At 41.6% G+C, this 20,190-nt stretch overlaps 1 protein-coding gene across 1 annotated transcript in view; it reads left to right on the plus strand.

Annotated features, from left to right (window-relative positions):
• Window positions 1-8,619, plus strand: part of APOBEC1 (apolipoprotein B mRNA editing enzyme catalytic subunit 1) — an 11,988-nt gene extending 3,369 nt beyond the window's left edge. Inside the window, 4 exon segments of the mRNA XM_045290523.1 lie at window positions 3,632-3,741; window positions 6,084-6,484; window positions 7,539-7,657; window positions 8,473-8,619. Of these exon segments, the coding sequence (XP_045146458.1) occupies window positions 3,632-3,741; window positions 6,084-6,484; window positions 7,539-7,657; window positions 8,473-8,619 (777 nt within the window).
• Window positions 8,620-20,190: the final 11,571 nt, after the last annotated feature.

A 20,190-nucleotide genomic window follows, 5' to 3' on the forward strand; every position in this document is an offset into this window, starting at 1 on the left:
TGGGTTGGGATGTTTTCTTGATGCGCACTTAACCTTTATATAAAACTCTTATACATGAGTTTCTGTGGATTTGTTTCCCTAAAGTACCCTGAATAGCACACTTGTTCTTTCATACTTATGTAGCTGGTTTACACAATACAATGCATTGTTCAATCTCATGACTATAGCTTCCATAAACATTGATTTTTGGATCCAAGCAAGCTAAAATCTTTGACAATTTCAATCTTTTCTCTGGTAATCATGATGTTACCTACTCTGTTAGTCTGGGTTGACTAGAGAAATAAATTCATAGATACTCATATGTGTATAAGAAAGAGCTTTATATAAAAGCAATTGTATATTGAGAAAACATCCCAGCCCAGTCCAGATAAAGTCCTTAAGTCCAATATTAGCCCATATGTCTGATAACAGTCTGTAAATTCCTCTTCAGACTCACCAACACATGCAATGACACCAAATGCAGGAAGATCACAGGCCAGTGGGTGAAAGGTCTTGTGGATCCAGTGGTGGTGGAAGCATCTCAGTGCTGGCCTGGGTCTCCACATGGCTCCTCAAGCTCTAGGGCTCTGGCTCTATCAGTGTAGCTCCATGTGGCTTGTCAACAGGAATGTGTCACAGGGAGACAAAACAGAGAGAGGATGTATGTCCTGCCTCCAGGGAGGAAGACGGAAGTTCCCAGAATCCTCAGGAGAAGGCCATGCCCATATAGAGGCTTATTTGGCTATGACCTGACTGACAGGCTAGACTCCACCCCTTCACAAGTTGTCAGGAGATTATGTAACTGCTACACCTACTGATCCAGTTGCGAGGATTTTGGTCTTCTTTACACTGAGTTGTAATCTGCACTAAAGGTTGCATCCCTGCTCTTCATCAGCAAGTGCTTCAAGCTCTGTTTTAGCAAGCCGGGCTATGTCTTCTACAAAGCACAGGTTGATAGTAAGCCGTCTGCCAATCCTGGTGCCTCTCAGAAGTAGACATGCCTTTTGTATCTCTTGTTAGCCACTGAGGAGGTGTCTTATAGAAGGTATCTATAACAAAAAAGATAGGACAAGAAGGTGGTTTTAACAAGCAAATCTTTTTCTCACAGTTTAGGAGGCTAGAAATCTTGAGTTCAGGGCACCAGTGCTAGGGGAAAGCTTCTGTCTCTGTTGGCTCTAAGGACAGTTTCTTGTCTCGTCAGCTTCTGTTTCTTGGCTCCTGGGATAACTCCATGTGCTATAGGTTTTATTTCCCCAAACGTTGCTTCTGTTCTAATCTGTTCTTTGCATTTAGGGTTTTAAATTGTCTCTTACCATAACAAAGAAACCTCACTCCTAAATGGGATTAAAACCATAATTATAGGGATAGGATTTCTGAAACATATTTTGGGGACACAATTCAATCCACAACAGAAAGTATGACATAGTAGGAAGGAGCCTTATGATCTCAGCCTTGAAATTAATGGGTCTCGCCTTTCTTAGAAAAGAGGGATTGGTGCTAGTAATTGAGCCCTTTGACTTAGGGGTCCAGTCTACTGCCTCCCCAGATAAACTTCAAATTCAAAATAACACACATAGACAACACACACATACAGACACGCTCAATACACACACAACACACATATCTTTGTCATTCAGTCAATTTTGACTCATACTAATTTAGGTAGTTAGTTTATTGTGCCAACCTGGCCAATAAACGCACGTGGAGTTAATTGAAGGGTGGAGAGAAAAATGGCTCGGTGAGCCTCGCCTTTTGAGTTCTCGGGTCTCTTGCTTTGTGATGGTTGGACCAGGGTGCAGCTGCCTTAGCCAGTTCCCTGCTTCAGCTGGCAAGGTTCACTTCCTGCAAGACATCCCCAAGGAGAAGCCACATGGACCTACTCCGATGCAGCCCTGAGTACAGGAGCAGCTGTGTGGAGACCCCTGCCAGCGCTGAGATGCTTACATGTTCACTGATTCGGCTTTCCTCCTGCAATTGGCATCATAATGTGTGTTTTGTGAGATGGAGGAGGACTTTGGATTGGTGTCGGACATATGGGTTAATGTTGGACTTGTGGGCTTGAGCAGCACTAGGTTGGGATGTTTTCTTGATGTGCGCTTACCATTTATATAAAACTCTATCTTATACACGAGTTACTGTGGATTTGTTTCTCTAAAGTACCCAGACTCACACACTAACCCTATAGGACAGAGTCAAACTGTCCTACATGGTTTCCATCTGCTCTGTGAATCTTTGTAGAAGCAGATTGCCACATCTTTCCCTACAGAGTGGCTGGTGGGCTTTAACCACCTCCACTGTCTGTTGGTTTAGGATTGTATGTTGCTGTGATTGCTGAACCGTTATCCACCGAACTTTTAGACTAAGCGTGACTAGGAAGAAAAGGCTGGTAGTCTACTCCTGAAAATCAGCCAGTGCAAACTCTATAAATCATAATGGTTTCAGCCACAACCACGCATGGGAATGGTGCAAGACTAGGCAGTCTTCCATCCCATTGTGCATGGTGTCACTCTAAGGGCCCTGCCTGATGACAGCTAACAAGTATTCTGACCTTGGTCTGGTCAGAGGCATGGGGCTCTAAAACTTGATACTTTCACTTGAATGATTCCAAGCTCTCCAGTGGCTTCCCATTACACTTAGAATGAACCCATAAGGCCCTGTACGACCAAGCTCACCTCCTACAGTTATGTCTTGTTCCTTCGCTTTGCAATCAGGTCTCTGCTTAAATACCCTTCATCAAAGAGGCCTTTCCTGACGATCCTATCCAGTATGGTTTCGTGTTATTTTTTATCCTCCTAATATTTCTCTTAATCAAGTTCCTACTGACTTTATAATATACATGTATTTACTTATGTATTCTCTCCCCACCATTAGAAAAGCTCCTCCATGGAGGCTGGGGTTTGTTGTAACCCACCACTCTACTTCCAATAATTAGAAGAGCATCTAGTGCTTAGTAGGCTCTTCATGAGTATTTGTGGCGAGGGTAACCATGTGATTCCCCACACCCACTCCTCCGTTAGACTGTAGTTTGCCAAGTTCCATGGGTGACTTTTGTTGCTGATCACCAGTATTCTTTCAGGGGTTCCTGTGTGATACCAATAGTTACACACTCAACTGGTAGCCGAGAGATTGGGGTACAAACCCGTTCGGTGCCTGGGAAGACAGGTGATCTGCTTCCGAAAGATCTTACCCAGCGCACACCGGTGTTACTGTGAGGGAGAACAGATCTGACATCAATGAACGACGGTAACAAGTATGTGCTCTTCTCGGCTGGCCTTGGTCTTATGCCCTTGTGTTGACAAAAACTGCTGGACACAAGAGAGGCTCTTGACTATTCCAGGGAGTCTTTTGACTGAAGATGAAAGCAAAATGAGCTGAGCCCTGTGTAGTGAGGACCCAGGTGACTGGGTCACAGACAGAGCGACACTTACTTCTCCCGTCTCCGTTCTAATCGGTGCTAATGCTATGCTGTGCTCTTTTCCTAAGAGCGGTGCTGGCTGCTTCGTTCTTTCTTCCCTCCCTCCAGGCCAATGTGTTTCAAAGGGACATTTTAGCAGGACCTTCAAAAGGTCTAGGTTTTCTCTGGTGCAGTTAGACTGTCCAATCCAATTCATCTAAGAGCAAATTGAACTCCGTTTTCTGTTTTGGGTTTCAGGCTTGGAAGAATAGAGCATTTTTTCTGTTAGCAGCTCAATTATATTTGAGTATTATTCACATAATTATCTCTTGATCAACAGGTCCTTCAACTGGAGATGCCACCCTGAGGTAAGAAGGATCCTATCATAGTACCTGTTGAATTCCGCCAAGAATACGGGATGACTTACCCCACAAGACTGCAGCGTTCACTCTATTGTTCTCTCACTTGCCGGGCTCCTTCAATTTCCTTTTGCCATTTCAACCTTATTCTCTATGATTAATGCTTCCTCTTTCTTTTTTTGGTGTGAGTATAACACTTGGGTTTATTGAGAAGCTGGATTACAAACACTCTCAAGTAGAGTATTATATTTTGTTAGCTTTCCCCACCTTTCCTAACACAGACTAACCTGTGAGGCTTGACGGTTTGATACCAGATCACCACAATAAAAGAAATAGCACGATAAAGTGGATAACACATTTTCTGGTGATTGACGCTTCCTTTATCTTTTCTGTTATGCCTTTTGATTTCCATTTACATCTATTCTCTGCCAGCTTGCTTCAATGGAATTGTCCTATGACTGGTCTTCTCTCTTTAAAGCACACGTTCCATAGTCATGAATGAAATGTCTAAGGAACTCATCTGTTACTATTATCTATTCCTTTTCCTGACGTTATTATTAACAAGGAGGCTATTGCTGAAGAATAGACATACTGTCTCGTGGTGAGTGGAAGGATTGGCCTATGTCAGAAGTAAAGGTGATGGTTTAGGGACAAGTAGGAACCATTTGTGTGCAATTAGTTTCTGCCTCAACCCTACCACAAAGAGGATTCCTCAGCAGGATCCCCAAGCCACAGATTTGAAACATGGAGAGTGTTCAATCTAAAAATGTCATCAAGAACAATGAGTCTCTTTCTTGTCAGGGATTACTAAACGGGATTCTAAGTCACTCGCTTCTGAGATGTGACAGTAGATTTTTTGTTGATAATCTGGGGTTTCAATACCTGAGAAAATCTGGTTAGAGTTCATTGGGAAGTAATAAAGATTAAGAATTTGTGATTATTTAAAAAAAAAAAAGAATTTGTGATTATTTATTTATTAGGACTGATGTTCTTTTAAAGAATTACCTAGATGGGATCAAAATGGCCATAGCAATTTGTAAGTTTCAACAGGAAGCTAGAGGACAGTGAGTTTATGCTGATGGTGGAGGAACAATTTGAAAAAGGAGGATGAGAATGGTTTATAATTAGAACCACGTAGTCAATATCACTGAATTGTACCTCTAGACATTATTGAATCAAGATATTTCTACTGTGTATATTTTCAATAAAAGTTAATAATCTTTTTAAGAAAAATAATTAGGGCATGGTCCTTCTAAATGTGCAGTATAAAAATTAGAATGGAATGAGAACCCTTGAAAAAAGACATGGAGACACAATAATAACACACTTCTAGACTAAAAGCAATGGTGTATATAAAGAGGTGACCAAAATGACTTGGGAATAAATCTTTTCATTACGTTTGTGAGAGAAACTCTGATAATTCAGATGGACCTCTCCAGGTAGCTTTGAGACATAGAATAGAAACAAAAAGTAACAGAGCCCACATGGAAGAAGCACAACAGCCTGTGTGATCAGGAATGTCAATGGGAAGAAATATGACAAGTCAAAAAAACACATCCAAATTGATATGAAAGGGACTGGATGTAGTGGAGACCCAAAGTCCACCAGCAAGACAACTGGACAGTCCCTTAGTTGGGCCTCACAGCACTGAGGATAAGTCCAGGCTGCAGTGTGGCACTGATGAACTGCGTAACGATCCTCTAGTGCTTTAAGATTCCTTCCCCTGATTATGGTGGTCCATACGTGATATACCTTATTGGTCACGTTAGACTTACTTATGTTCATTTGTGCATTTAAGGTCACTTGATACATGGTAGTTAAGACAGGTGACCCCTCAGAGACATTGACAGGAGTATGGGTTCCCGGAGGTAGTGAAGTAAGAAGGGGTGGGGATAGGGATAGGGGAGGTGAGAAAGGAGAGGGCGGGGAGTTGATAGCACTAATTGGAATCAAACAACAGAACTATATGGGAAGGGAAGGGACATTATGGAATGAGTCAGATTTGCCAATAAAAATATTATTTAAGGGAAAAAAATGTTTCCCGGAATGTGATTATGTAGACAGAATAGCCTAGAACCGTGGTTCTCAACCTATGTCATGCCAAGATCCTTTAATATAGTTCCTCATGTGGTGGTGACCCCCCAACCATAAAATTATTTTCGTTGCCACTTCATCACTGTCATTTTGCTACTGTTATAAATCGGGCAACCCCTGTGAAAAGGTGGTTCAACACCCTAAGGGGTCGCGACCCGCAGGTTGAGAACCGCTGGTCTAGAAGAAGCGTGCCTGCAATGATGCCTAAGGGCCTCTGGAGATTGCATGACACCATGGGGCTGCTTTTTATATTTCAGGAGAAGAATCAATCCCTGGGAATTTGAAGTCTTCTTCGACCCCAGGGAACTCCGTAAAGAGACCTGCCTCCTCTACGAAGTCAAGTGGGGCGCGAGCCACAGGAGTTGGCGAAGCTCAGGCCAGAACACCACCAAGCACGCCGAAGTCAACTTTATAGAAAAATTTACCTCCGAGAGAAACCTTTGCCCCTCTGTCAGCTGCTCCATCACCTGGTTCATGTCTTGGAGTCCCTGCTGGGCATGCTGCAAGGCCATTGGAGAGTTTTTGAGGCAACACCCCAATGTCACTCTTGTTATTTATGTAGCACGACTTTTCCAACACACGGATCAGTGTAACCGGCAAGGCCTTAGGGACCTCGTCGTCACTTGTGGCGTCACGATCCAGATTATGAGTGTCCCAGGTACAAACAGCAGACAGAGATTCTGAAGCATTTGGGGAAGGTTGGTAGCGTTGGTTTCTAGGTCAGGAGATTGGTGATCTCACAGTCAAAGTCTCAGAATAAAATATTAATTCCAAAATAATGTGAGCAAGGATCTGGTCTGTAATTCACGACAAAGAAAGTGCCAAATACAAGATTCCTGTTTCTACTCTTGTCACTGTAGCCCCTCTGCCATCTTTAAGCAACTGACGGACTCTAACTGCTGGTCTTGTGGCTAGCGGCCGAGCACTGAGCCACTGCACCATCAAGCTCCTTTAAAATACATTTCTTGGCTTTTTTCCGGGAGTCTGCGGAAGCCTAGCTCATCTCCAGCAATGAATAGGCCCCCACCACCAACCCCACAGCCCCTCACCCCCAACTGTCATCGAGTTGATGCCTAGTTATTGCAATTCTCTAGGACAGCAGTTCTCAACCTGTGGGTCGTGACCCCTTTGGGGGGTCAAACAACCCTTTCACAGGAGTCGCCCAATCCATAACAGTAGCAAAACTGTAGTTATGAAGTAGCCATGAAAATAATTTTATGCTTGGGGGGGGGTCACCATAACATGAGGGTCGTGGCATTAGGAAGGTTGAGAACCACTGCTATAGGACATAATAGAACGGCCCTTTGAGGTTTCTGAGGCTGTGAGTCTGTATGGGACCAGGGAGCCTCTTCTTTCATGGCTGGTGGGTTAAACTGTTGACCTTGCAATTAGCAGCCCAACATGTGACCCACTCAGCCACCCCCCCAAACCCACTGCCATTGGGTCAATCCCATCATAACAACCCGTGTAGGGTTTTTAAGGCTATAAATCCTTGGAGGAGTGGATAGCCCTATCTGCTACAGAGAGGCTGCTGGATTTGAACAGCTGGCCTTGCAGTTAGTAATCCAGTGCTTCCGGGAGAGTGCCGCCAGGGCTTCTTGGTGAATAGGCCAGGAAACTGTAAATATGACTTCTTTTTTTCAGTTAGAGCTCTTTGAATAACTTCTTGTTGGATGGTACTTATTCGCTAAACCAAGATTTGTGTTTCTTAGAGTATGATTACTGCTGGCGAAATTTTGTTAACTACCCACCTGGAGAAGAAGCTCACTGGCCAAGATACCCACCTCTGTGGATGCAGCTGTATGCACTGGAACTCCACTGCATAATTCTAGTGAGTTCCTTTAAAGTAGCAGTTCTCAACCGGTGGGTCACGACCCGTTTGGGGGTCGAATGAACTTTTCACAGGGGTTGCCGAAGACCATCAGAAGGCACATAATTATTTCACAATATATAATTACATGTTGTTTTGTGATTAGTCACAATATATAATTACATGTTGTTTTGTGATTATTCACAATATATAATTACATGTTGTTTTGTGATTAGTCACTATGCTTTAATTATGTTTAATGATGTTCAATTTGTAACAATGAAAACACATCTTGCATATCAGATATGTACGTTATGATTCATAACAGTAGCAAAATTACAGTTATGAAGTAGCAATGAAAATAATTTTATGGTTGGGGGTCACCACAGATGAGGAACTGTATTAAAGGGTCACCGCATTGGGAAGGGTGAGGACCACTGCTTTAAAGGATAAAGATTCTATTGCAAAAGGAAGCATCCTTCTGCAGAATTTCTTCTCGAGCATTTTGATACATACTCTCTCGCTACCATCTCTTTGCTATTCGTAGTAAGGTTTGGTTTTTTATCTAGTTAGCCTATTTTCCGAAAATGTTGAAATGCAGCAACCTTTGATGGGAAGTCAGCAGGAGAAAGTAATGGATACATCTAAGACATAAGTGGATTTCCTATTCATTCAACATAATAATAATAATTACTATACTAAAACTTAGAGGCACTACAGTAGTTCAGACATTTTTCATTCTCATATGTAGTCCACTGGTGTCCTGTTGATACTCTAGAATGTTTGTGGCAATAGTCATATTCAAAAGTATTACCCTGACTTCTTTTTTATTCCAGAGTCTTCCACCCTGCTTAAAGATTTCAAGAAGATATCGGCATCAGCAGACATTTTTCCGCCTTCATCTTAAAAACTGCCATTATCAAATGATCCCACCCCACAGCCTTTTAGCTACTGCGTTGATACCACCTTCTGTGACTCAGTGATAAGAAGGATTTCTTGTGTAGGCTGTTCCGAGAACAACCCACTGAAGAGCGAGAGTCGCTAAGAATCTAGAAATTTTCCCAAACTGCCTTATTGTGGATATTTTAGTTGTCTTTTGAAGGAACAAATCACTCCAAAACTTCATGTCTTCAAAAACAATAAATATTTATTCTTTCCCACGGTTTTCGTGGATCACGTATTTAAGAGCAACACGGTCGTGTGTTCCTGGTTCAAGGCTCCCATGAGGTTGCTTGCAGTCAAGGCGTGGCTGAGACTGGAGATCTGCTTCCAGGGTTCACTCATCTGTCGGTCCATGCTGGTTGTTGGTAGCCAGTCTCTGTTTCTCCCCATATTTGGCTGCCCTCGGGTCCACGAGACCTGGAAGCTGGCTCCTCCAGAGCAAGGGATCTAGGAGAGACCAAGGAGGAAATCGCATCTTTTATGGCTTACCCTTCGCATCGCACACTGTCTCTTCCACAGTGTTCTACGGGCAAAACAGGCCAGCATGATTCAGTGTGGGACCACACAATCTCGGGAGCTGAGAATCACGGATGTGTTTTCCCTGTAAGGACTTTAGTTTCGTTTCCAGGATGATAATTACATGGGTCAGTTTCTAAGGAACAGCTAGAGGAAAACAAAGCTAAACATTGAATCTATTGTTTCTAAGACATAATCACATGATTTAATAGATGATTTATTAGTCAGAACTCATTAGATAATTTATTGTTGTAAAAAAACAAAACAAAATTCAGTAGCTTTATCACAAAAGATGTATTTCTTGCTCACCTTGCAGTCTAATGTAAACTGGGAGGAGGTGTCACTGTTTCATGCAATTACCCTGAGATTCAAATTCCTTCCAATTAGTGATGCCTCCAGAAGGAGCCTAGGTGATGTAGTGGTTACACATTGGGCTGCTAACCAGAAGGCGGGCAGTTCAAAACCACCAGCCACTCCACAAGAGTAAGAGGAGGCTTGTACTCGGTAAAGAGTTACAGTCTAGGAAACCAACATGGGGCCATTTATCCTGTCCTATAGAGTCCCTGTGCCTCCTCCAAAGGATTGCTGGTGGTGCAGTGGGCTAAGCATTGGACTGTGAATCACAAGTCCAGTGGTTCAAATTCACCAGCTGTTCCTTGGGAGAAAGATGGCTGCTTCTGTAAAGCTGTACAGACCCAGAAGGTCTAGGGAACTGTTCCACTCCATTGACTCGATGGCCATGAGTCACTCCACTTCCTTCTGTGGGCTTGGTCTCTCCTACCGTATTTTCTACATTCAGCCGTGATACATGGAAAAGAGAGGGAGAAAGTGCGAAATGCTGCGAGGAGTGTGTTTAGGGACAAGGGCTGGAAAAGTCAAACATCCCGCCTGCCTCTACTCCACTAGCAAAAACAGAGGCCCCTATGAGTCGGAATAAACTTAATAGCAGTGAGTGTGATTTTAGGTTTGGGGCTCCACTTGAGCCCTGGAGGTGTGATGGTTTTGTATTGGGCTGCGATCCTCCTGGTGGGAGTATGAAACCACCAGCAGCTCCGCGGGAGAAAGACTAGGCGTTCTCCTCCCATAAACAGTTACAGTCTCAGAAACCCAACGGGGATCGCTCTGAGTCAGCACTGACTGAGGGGCTGTGAGAGCTTGAGAGAGAGGCTGGGGGAGCCAGGGGGCGGCTGCAGGGAGCTAGGAGTTGGACCACAAACCGCAAGGTCAGCAATCGGGACCCACCAGACACTGGGAGAAAGATGAGGTTTTCTACTCCCGTAAAGAGTGGCCGTCTAGCAAAGGCACAGGGCCAGTTCTCTCTGTCTTGTAGGGTTGCCTCGAGCAGGAATCGACTCGAAGGCAGTGAATGCCTCCCAAGGAGACTGAGAAATAGCCCAGCTTTGTGCCTGGGGACAAGGGAAATGGAGTTTTGTGAGCGATCAAGCTATTGAAATTGAAGTTATGCAACGTATGCAAGGTTGCATAAGGAATATCACAACGGAAATGAGCATGAACATCTTTTGGGGTGGCTGTGATGGTTTGGTTTTTCTGAGTCTGTTAGGATATATAAATAGCCATGCAAGACTTTCATAATGGAATCAGATTGGCTCAGTCACTGGCCTGGCTTGCCCTCCCTGGGCAAGATAAGGTCATCTCTTTCTGGGACATAAATAAAGGCTGTGTTTGACGATGCCTCCAAAACTAGACGTGCAACCCGTTGCCACCAATCAGATTCCCACGCTTAGGGACCCTATAGGAGAGACTAAACTGACCACTAGGGTTTCAAAGGCTGTAAATCTTTACAGTGGCAGACAGCTTCATCGTTCCCCCCTTGGAATGGCTAGTGGATTCCAACCATTGACCTTTCATTTATCGACGGAGCACTTTAACCACTGCACAAACAAAAGATTTACACATTTATCATTCATGTGTTATAGAAATCTGGAATCTGGAACACCATTTGAATGAGTGGAATAAAGTCTGCTTCTTTCATAGACAAATATCCCCGCTTTAATCAAACTTGGCAAAGGGACTCAACTAGAGACATTTTTAGGTAGCTGCAACACCGAGAGAACAAAAGTCCCACTGGATGTGGGGGGTGTCCTCAGTTGCCTGAGGGACACTGGGATTACAATGCCATGCAGTGAAAGACACGATCCCTTCCCCTCCCTGACAACTCCATCCTCCCGCTCTGATTCTTTAATCACCACAGCACCATGCCACCTTATTAGCTTAGATTGAATTTCATTACAGATTACAGACTGAATATCTACACGCACTGTACAAGCTCACTGGATGAAAACCAGTTCACACCAAAGCACATTATACATGAAATTCAAACACGAAATTGAAAGTGACAACAACAAAAAACTTCCGGGATGAAGCAAAATTAAAGAAAAGATGGCTGTCGAACTTCTCAAAATCAATAGTAGAGACTAGAAGGCATTTGACCAGAACCTTTAAAATTCTGGGGAAAAGCATTTCCAGGCTTGACTTCTGTACTTGAAGAATGAGGAATAAAGACAACTTAAACATGCAAGCTATTTTAAAATGTTTTTTTTTAAGATATTTAAAAATGCAGGTGTTTCCCATACATCCTTTCTCACAAGGCTACTAGAGGGTCTGCCATATCAAATAAGGGATGGAGTCAAAAAAGATTAGTTATGGTTGCACAATTCAGGGAACATAAATAATGCCACTGACTGGATTTTATATGCAAAAATATTTGAAATATCAAATGTTTTGTTATATGTATTTTACCACAGTGACATTAAGAAAAAACATATTAACTGCAATGTTTTGGCGTTCCATGTTATCTCTCAAACCAAACCCAATTATCATCAAGTGAAGTCCAGCTCACAGCAGTGACCCTATATAGTACAGGCTACGACTGCTCCTGTGAGTTTCCAAGGCTGGGACTATTTTTTAAAAATCACTTTATTGGGGGATCTTACAGCCCTTATAACAATCCATACATCAATTGTATCAAGCACATTTGTACATATGTGTCCATCATAACTTTCAAAACATTTTCTTTCTACTGGAGCCCTTGGTATATAATCTTTTTCCCTTTCTCCCCTTGATACATTATTATTATTTTCATATCTTACACCATTTACTGTCTCCCTTCACCCGTTTCTGTTGTTCATCCCCCTGAGAAACGCGTCATTCATCTATCATTTTGATCAGTTTCCCTTTTCTCCCCCTCCTCCCCCCACCTTCCTCCGACCCACATGGTATCCCTACTCCCATTACTGTTCCTGAGGGGTTTATCTGTCCTGGATTCTGTGTGTCAAGAGCTCTTATCTGTACCAGTGTACATCTCTGGTCTAGCCAGATTTGTAAGATAGAACTGGGGTCATTATAGTGGTGGGGAGCAAGCCTTAAAGAACTAGAGGAATGTTGTGTATTTTGTCAGTGCTGTACCACACCCTAGCTGGTTTGTCTCTTCCTTGTGACCCTTCTCTGAGGGGATGTTCAATTTTCTGCAGACGGGCTTTAGGTCTCCATTCTGACACCCCTCGTTCGCATCCATATGATTGTTCTGAGTCTTCTGATGCCTGATACCTGATCCCATTGACACCTCGTGATCACATGGGCTGGTGAGCTTCTTTCATGTGGGCTTTTTTTGCTTCCCTACTAGATGACCACTTGTTTAACTTCAAGCCTTTAAGGCCCCAGACGCTAAATCTAACAGCCGGGCACCATCAGTTTTCTTCACTACATTTGCTTATGAACCCATTTTGACTTCAGTGATCTGTCAAGAAGGTGAGCATCACAGAAAGCCAGGCTATTAGAACAAAGTGTTCTTGCATTGAAGGAGGACTTGAGGAGAGGCCCAATGTCCATCTGCTACCTTGATACTTAACATATAAATATATGTACATAGACCTATATTCCTATCATTATATATTAATATATTTACATATATACATGCCTATATTTACACCTCCATAAAATATCTTTTGCCTCTTAGTTCTTTCCTCTATTTACTTTTACTTTCTACCTGTCCCACTATGATGTTTGACCTTCATTCATTGTTTCCTCTCAGCTACATTGCACTTGCTCAAACCCCACCAGGTGTTCTACATTCCCCTCACCATCAATTTTAGACCTCTTGTTGTTCCCTTGTCCCTGGGTTTGCTGGCTCCCCGCTCTCTTTCCCCCACCTCTCCCTCTCCCCTGTCCCTCCCAGAACCGTTGGCCCTTGTTTTCTCCTTGGGATTGTTTCTCTTGCCTATCATATAGACATGAAAAAGGAGAAGAAGAAGAATGGGCCTATATATAGTTCTAGCTCTGTCTGCTGACCCTTATGTATGTTTTCCGATCAAGTCTGATGAGGTGCCAAGCCCTGCACTGTGAATCTGAGGTCTATCTTCAGGATTCCTCGGGGACTTCGTTGCTTTGCTCCCCTTGCTGCTCTGTTGTGCTCCCCTCGCTCCCCCCCCTCCCCCCGTGGGGCAGGAATTAGACCAGGCACAATTCCTGCACTGTCCCAAGACTGTAACTCTTTATGGGAGTAGAAAGCCTCATCTTTCTCCCGAGGAGAGGATGGTGGTTTCTAACTGCTGATCTGGTGGTTAGCAGCCCAATGCATAACCCATTACACCACCAGGGCTCCTCCACAGTAGCTAACTGTGCTTAAAGATTAACATCTATGGAAAACAAATGTCTAGAATCCATGCCATAACTTAGGGGACACAGAAGTGAAAGAAGTAAAAAGCTCATTACAGGGAGGTCCCTAGACAGCAATAGTAGCCCTAGAAAGCAATCATCAAGCTAGAAGCAAAGGAATAAAGAGATGCACAAAAGATGGATCTAGGAAAAAATTAAACTTTCACTTTCCTCACAACCTCATCAACACTTACATTGGATTAATTTCTTAAATCTTTGCTAATTTAATGAGTGTAAGTGATACTTTATTTTAATTGCAACTTCTAAAATTGGCACTTTAATTGGATTTGGCACTTGTGACTCCTCTGGGACTTGTCTGTTGTTATCCTTTGTCCATTTTCTATTGTTTGGCATCTCGAGCTTACCAGTTTGTATGTTAGATATCAACCTTTTCAATCATACATGTAGCTTTCCTAGTCTTTCGACTTTGTTTGTGTATTATTTTTCTGTAGTGAAGTTTTAAAAATATTTTATATGGTCGAATATATGATTTCTAGTTTCTGTGCCAGGCTTAGAAAGATTATAAATATCTCCCACCCCAGGGAGTGGGAGAAAGGGCTAATAAGAAAAATAGAGTAGACTCACTACAATGTTGAGAGCTCATTTGGGCTGGTGGGGATTAATTTATCATCATACATTTACACTATAAATCTATGTTTTTTAAACTGCCTAATCATGTGACTGTCTCCAGTAACATTCAAGCTGCTCACTTGCAGACTTGGAGAATGCCAATGGTCAGAGTTAGTCAGGCTTGGGTTTTTGGTATTCTCGTGTGGTACATCAATGCTTGGCTAATAAACAAATGGTTGGTAGTTTGAACCCATCCAGGTGCACATTGGGAGAGAGATCTGGTAATTTGTTTCTAACAGATCATAAGCATAAAGACCCCATAGAGTCCAATCCTATCCTGCCACACATTTATATGAATTGATATAATGGCTGCATGCACTTGATAAAAATCATTGACCTGTCCAGTGAAAACGTTACTGCGTATAAGTTATCTGGGCTGTGATCTGAAGCATCAGCAACTCAAAACCACCAGTAGCTCCTCAGGAGAAAGATGGGGCTTTCTACTCCCGTAGACAATTACAGTCTGGGAAACTTACAGGGCAGTTCTATCCTGTCCTATAGGATCACTGTGTCAGTACTGACTCGATGGCAGTGAGTGTTACAAGCTCTATCCCAGTCAACTCTGTTGCGTCCGTCAGGATTCACTCACAGTCTACTCATTGGAAAATGGACCTGTTCCTACAATGAAAAATTCAGAAATAGTTGAAAATAGTAGCTAAACCAGACCCTCATAAACAGGATGTAATGAAACTCAGGTCCGGTGAATCTACAGAGACAGTAAGGCGAATAAGAGTTCCTGGGGGCGTGTAATGGGGAGGGCGTGTAATGGGGAGTTGATATCAAGGAGAACAAGAAGGAAGAAAATGTTTTGAAAATTTTTTTTTATATTTAAAATAATAATACATTTTATTGGGGGCTCTTACAGATATCATAACATTCCATAGTTCTTTTTTTTAAAAACATTTTATTAGGGCCTCATACAACTGTTATCGCAATCCACACACACATCAATTGTGTAAAGCGCATTTATACATCATTCTCAAAACATTTTCTCTCCACTTAAACCCCCGACATTAGGTCCTCATTGTTTTGAAAATCTTGTGGTAGCAATTCTACAACACTGCCTGATATGACTGAACAATTGAAAGGTATGTCTGAATTATGTCCTAGTAAAATGATTTAATTTTTTAAAATTAAAAAAATATATATCTAGGCAAGGGTGCTTTTCTTTGTGAACCATAGTGTCCATGTCTTCCCAAGGCTGGGAAAATATAAGGACTCATAATAATAAGATAACTATGAGTAGCGACTCATTGATACAAGTTTCTTTGTTCATGTTCATGTTCTTTGGAAGAGAGATTCACTCACAGATCCTACTGAGCACAAGAAAGGAAAAGAACGGATATAAAAGGGAAAATGGAATATGCCTACACATATATATAGGTCTCACAGAGTATATTTGTATTTGTGTATGTATATTTGCTGAAAATACATCCCATGAATGTGATGGAACCTACAGGGGACAAAGTTATGAATACTTCGTAGACATAACAAACACCTTAAAGCTGCTGGGCCTGAGGGACTAGAACCATAGTCTTAAGAGAAACCAAAATCCATTGGCATTACATAATAAGACAAAGGCAGTGTTCTACTTCCTATTTTAGTGAGTAGTGAGTGGGGTCTTAAAAGCTCATGAACAGACATCAAAGGTGCAACTATTGTTTTCTCCTCATTTAGAAGAAAAGAGAGTGATGGGAATCAAAAGATACAATGGAAACAGTTAATCCATGGATTACTGGACCGCACAAACATCAGTCTCCGAAATCCTGAGAACAGAAGACCTAGATGATGCATGGCTACCACTACCAATTGCTCTGAAAAGGACCACAGTAGAAGGTCCTGGGTTAAGTGGGAGAAAAATGTGGAACAAAGCCATAAAAGAGATCATGCTTATAGTCGGAGACTGAAAAGACCCCCCCAAGACTGTGGCCATTAGTTACCTTTCAGATCTGGACTGAACTCACCCCTATTAGAATAATCAACCATGGAAGATTAACAGAGCATCATTTACCAAAAAGCAAAGTTCAGGAGGTCAGGGAAGGGGAGGAAAGGCCACAGGAAGCACAGGGACGAACTGTCCTCAGCGATGGTACAATGAGGGGGCTACAATGGATGAGTTGAAACAAAATGTGAATGAATACTTGGATTTAAAACTAGGATCAGCTCTATGAATCTTTACTGAATTCAAATGTTTAAAGTTTCAAAAACAATTGATAATGGGTGGTGATAACATCAGGTCATGAAATGTTGGCATCTTTACATAATTGCCAAATCACTGCGAATTATGACCCAGTCAAATTGACACAACTTTAATCATCACAACCAGCCTTACTCTTACTGCACATTCTGGCACTTCTCACTGTCAAAAACATATCAGTATTCCACAGGATAGTCAGACGGTATATTTTTCACTGTGTCAAAAATGTGAATTTTGAATGAGATGTTCAATAGGTGAGAAGTCAATGTATACCACAATCCTAAATAATAGTTCTTCACTATAAAATTCCATTGACAACAATTTTAACTTTTCGTAGAGCATTTCACCATACTAGCATTAATTAAACCTTTATACTAAGCATTTGGTTCAACAATTAAAATGGTGTCTCATATTTTGTCTGGCCTTGTCTGATTGAGTTCATCTTTGATAGAGGATTCCTTAACATAAAGATTGACTGTTAAGACCCACCACATGCACTCCAAGGGTAAAAGATATAGCAATTTGCAGCCAATAAAATTTATAGCCTTAAAAACCATAAAAGCAATTCTACTTCACATAGACCTGCTAGGAGTGGAAGCAACTCCCAAGAAATTGGCATGTTTGCATAGTGAATGATGGGGGGAGTGCGGAGTGGAGATCCAAAGCCCATTAGTAGGCCACTGGAGATCCCCTTGCAGAGGGGTCTCGGGGAGGAGAGGAGCCAGTCAGGGTGCGATGTAACAATGATGAGAAATATAATCTTCCTCTAGTTCCTAAAGGTTTCCTCCCCGCTCCCACTACCATGACTCGAATTCTATCTTGCAAGACTGGCTAGACCAGAGGAGGTACACTGGTACAGATGGGAACTGAAAATACAGGGAATCCAGGGCGGATGAGCCCTATAGGACCAGTGGTGTGAGTGGCAAAACAGGGAGGGTAAAGGGAGAATGGGTAGGAAAGAGGGAACCGATTACATGGAACTGTGTGTGACCTCCTCCCTGGGGGACAGACAACCGAAAAGTGGATGAAGGGAGACGTCGGACAGGGCAAGATATGACAAAATACCCATTTATAAACTATCAGGGGCTCATGCGGGAGGGGGGAGCGGGGAGGGAGGGGAAAAATGAGGACCTGATGTCGGGGGTTTGGATGGAGAGAAAATGTTTTGAGAAACGATGTACAAATGCGCTTTACACAATTGATGTGTGTATGGATTGGGATAACAGTTGTATGAGCCCCTAATAAAATGTTAAAAAAGAAAAAACAAACAAACAAACAAACAAAGAAAAAGTGTATACATGAAAAAAAAAAAAAGAAATTGGCATGTTTGAGGTTTTTTTGTGCATGTCTGATGTGCGTGTGTTTTGCACCACTGATGATTTATATTTCAGCAGACAGAACTATATTAATCCATGCTTCTGTATTAAAATCACTTAACAAAATCAACATTACAAGAGTCCTGGAGGGTTGTCAGGTAGTAATAGAGTCTCAATTTCAGAGAAATCAGCAAAAGTGGTCAATTTAATCCCAATGAACAAAGGTGTTTTCCTCAATTCTGGACATTCCACAAAGTCGTCTACCTCCTCCTCTATTTACTAAATAATTGATCAAAAGAGTGTGGAGTGTTAGTTGATTTATTTGTTTGTATGCTTTGTCATTATCAATTTGTGGGGTTTTTCTCCATTTTATTGTGGTAAAATATCATTTTAATTGACAAATAATCATTTTAAGTGTACAATTTGGTGAAATTAATTAACATGTGTACCGCCATAATTATTATTGATTTGCAAATTTTTTCATCACTCTACACAGAAACTCACCTATTTTTCTCCTGGTCTCATCCTCTGTCAAACACCAATAAACAATGGCCTCCATGCATTTTGCTGTTCTAGATAATTCATGAAAATGGGATAGTATATTATTTGAATGTGTTGACCTTTGTGGTAAGCCTAATGTTCTCAAGGTTAATGCATATTGCTCCTACATGTACCACAACTTCAGTTCTTCTCATAACTGAATGCTATTCCATTGCATGGATATGCCGCATTCTTTTATCTATTGATGGTGGATGTTTTCGCTTGTTGCTATTTTGAATAATTATTCAATGTATAAATGTCTATTTAAATGTCTTTCAGTTCTTTGGAGTGTATAGATTGGAATGGAATTCCTGGGTCATATGGTAACTCTCTGTGTAACTTTTTGAGGATCCATCAAACTTTTCCCCAGAGAATGTGTTTAGCTACATACTCACCAGCAATGAGTGAAGGTTCCAATTTTCCTTATCCTCACCAAGACTTAGTACTTTCCATTTATCTAATAATAACCATCCCAATGGGTATTGTTTGTTTCTAAAAGGATTAGATTCTATCAGATTTTTTATAAAAAAAACACAAATATGCTAAGAAAAGTTTCTTTCAGAGGGTCCAAATTTTGTGCTGAATAAAGTAATATGCGAGCATACTTTCTTTAAATAATTCTAAAAATAATCTTTTATTTTACTATAGATGGAACATTTATTTATACTTTAACGAAGCATTTTAAGATTCACCTTCTAGATTCTTATCTAGTTGGTTTTAACTCATTGTGACCCCACACGTTGCAGCACAGAACTGCTCCATAGGGTCTTTTTGGCTGTATTCTTTACAGGGCAGATTGTCAGGCCTTTATTCCTTGGCACCACTGAGTGGACTTGAGCTGTCAAAGTTAAGGTTAATAGTCGAGTATAAGCCATTTACACCACCCTGGAACTTTCTTCTAAAATAATGGTTTCACATTGTAACAGTAATAAGTAACATAACATATGCACACCTGATGATCAGCATTTATTTTTTGACAATTATATACATAGCATTTCATGTAATATGCCCACAACACTAATTATACAGATTAAATTATGTTACAAAATAAATACTGAAATAGTCTGGCATTTTACTCACTGGTGTTGAAATTCATTTACTCTCACTTTAAAAATTGTTATTAATGTTTTTAAAAGCAGTAAAAATTGAATGTGCTTTGTATTTGTTTGCAAAATATTGGTTCAAAAGATGCTCCAGTTATATATTGGTAATCAATAACGCACACTGTTGTGAGTTGAATTGTGCTCCCCTCAAAAGATATGCTGAAGTCCTAACTGCCCATACCTGTGAAAATGATCATATTTGGAAATAACGTCCTTTCAGGTATAATTAATTAAGATGTATTCATGCTGGTTTAAGGTGAGTGTTAAATCCAGTTTGATAGGTGTTCTTGTAAGAAGAGAAGACAATACAAGACAGGTTCACAGGGAAGAAGGTTAGTGTAGACATAGGCTGAGACTAGAGTGATGCGCCTACAATCTAAGAACACCACGGATTTCCAGAAATCCCCAGAAGCAGGAAGAGGCAAGGAAGGATTCTTCCCCTAGGCCTCAGAGAACATGGTCAAGCCGGCATCTGGGTTTCAGGCTCTGGACTCCAAAGTCACGAGCTGATCAACCTGTGCTGGTTCAAAGCACCAGCTATTGGTACTTAGGTATTACAGTCCTGAGCAGGGGGTGGGTGGGGGATACTGTTGTTGCCATTGAGTGCATTCCAACTCCTAGCGACCTAGAGCATTT

The sequence above is a fragment of the Echinops telfairi genome, unplaced genomic scaffold, assembly GCF_000313985.2.
Source record: "Echinops telfairi isolate 266 unplaced genomic scaffold, ASM31398v2 ScPeMD7_40;HRSCAF=151, whole genome shotgun sequence".
Classification (NCBI taxonomy): domain Eukaryota; kingdom Metazoa; phylum Chordata; class Mammalia; order Afrosoricida; family Tenrecidae; genus Echinops; species Echinops telfairi.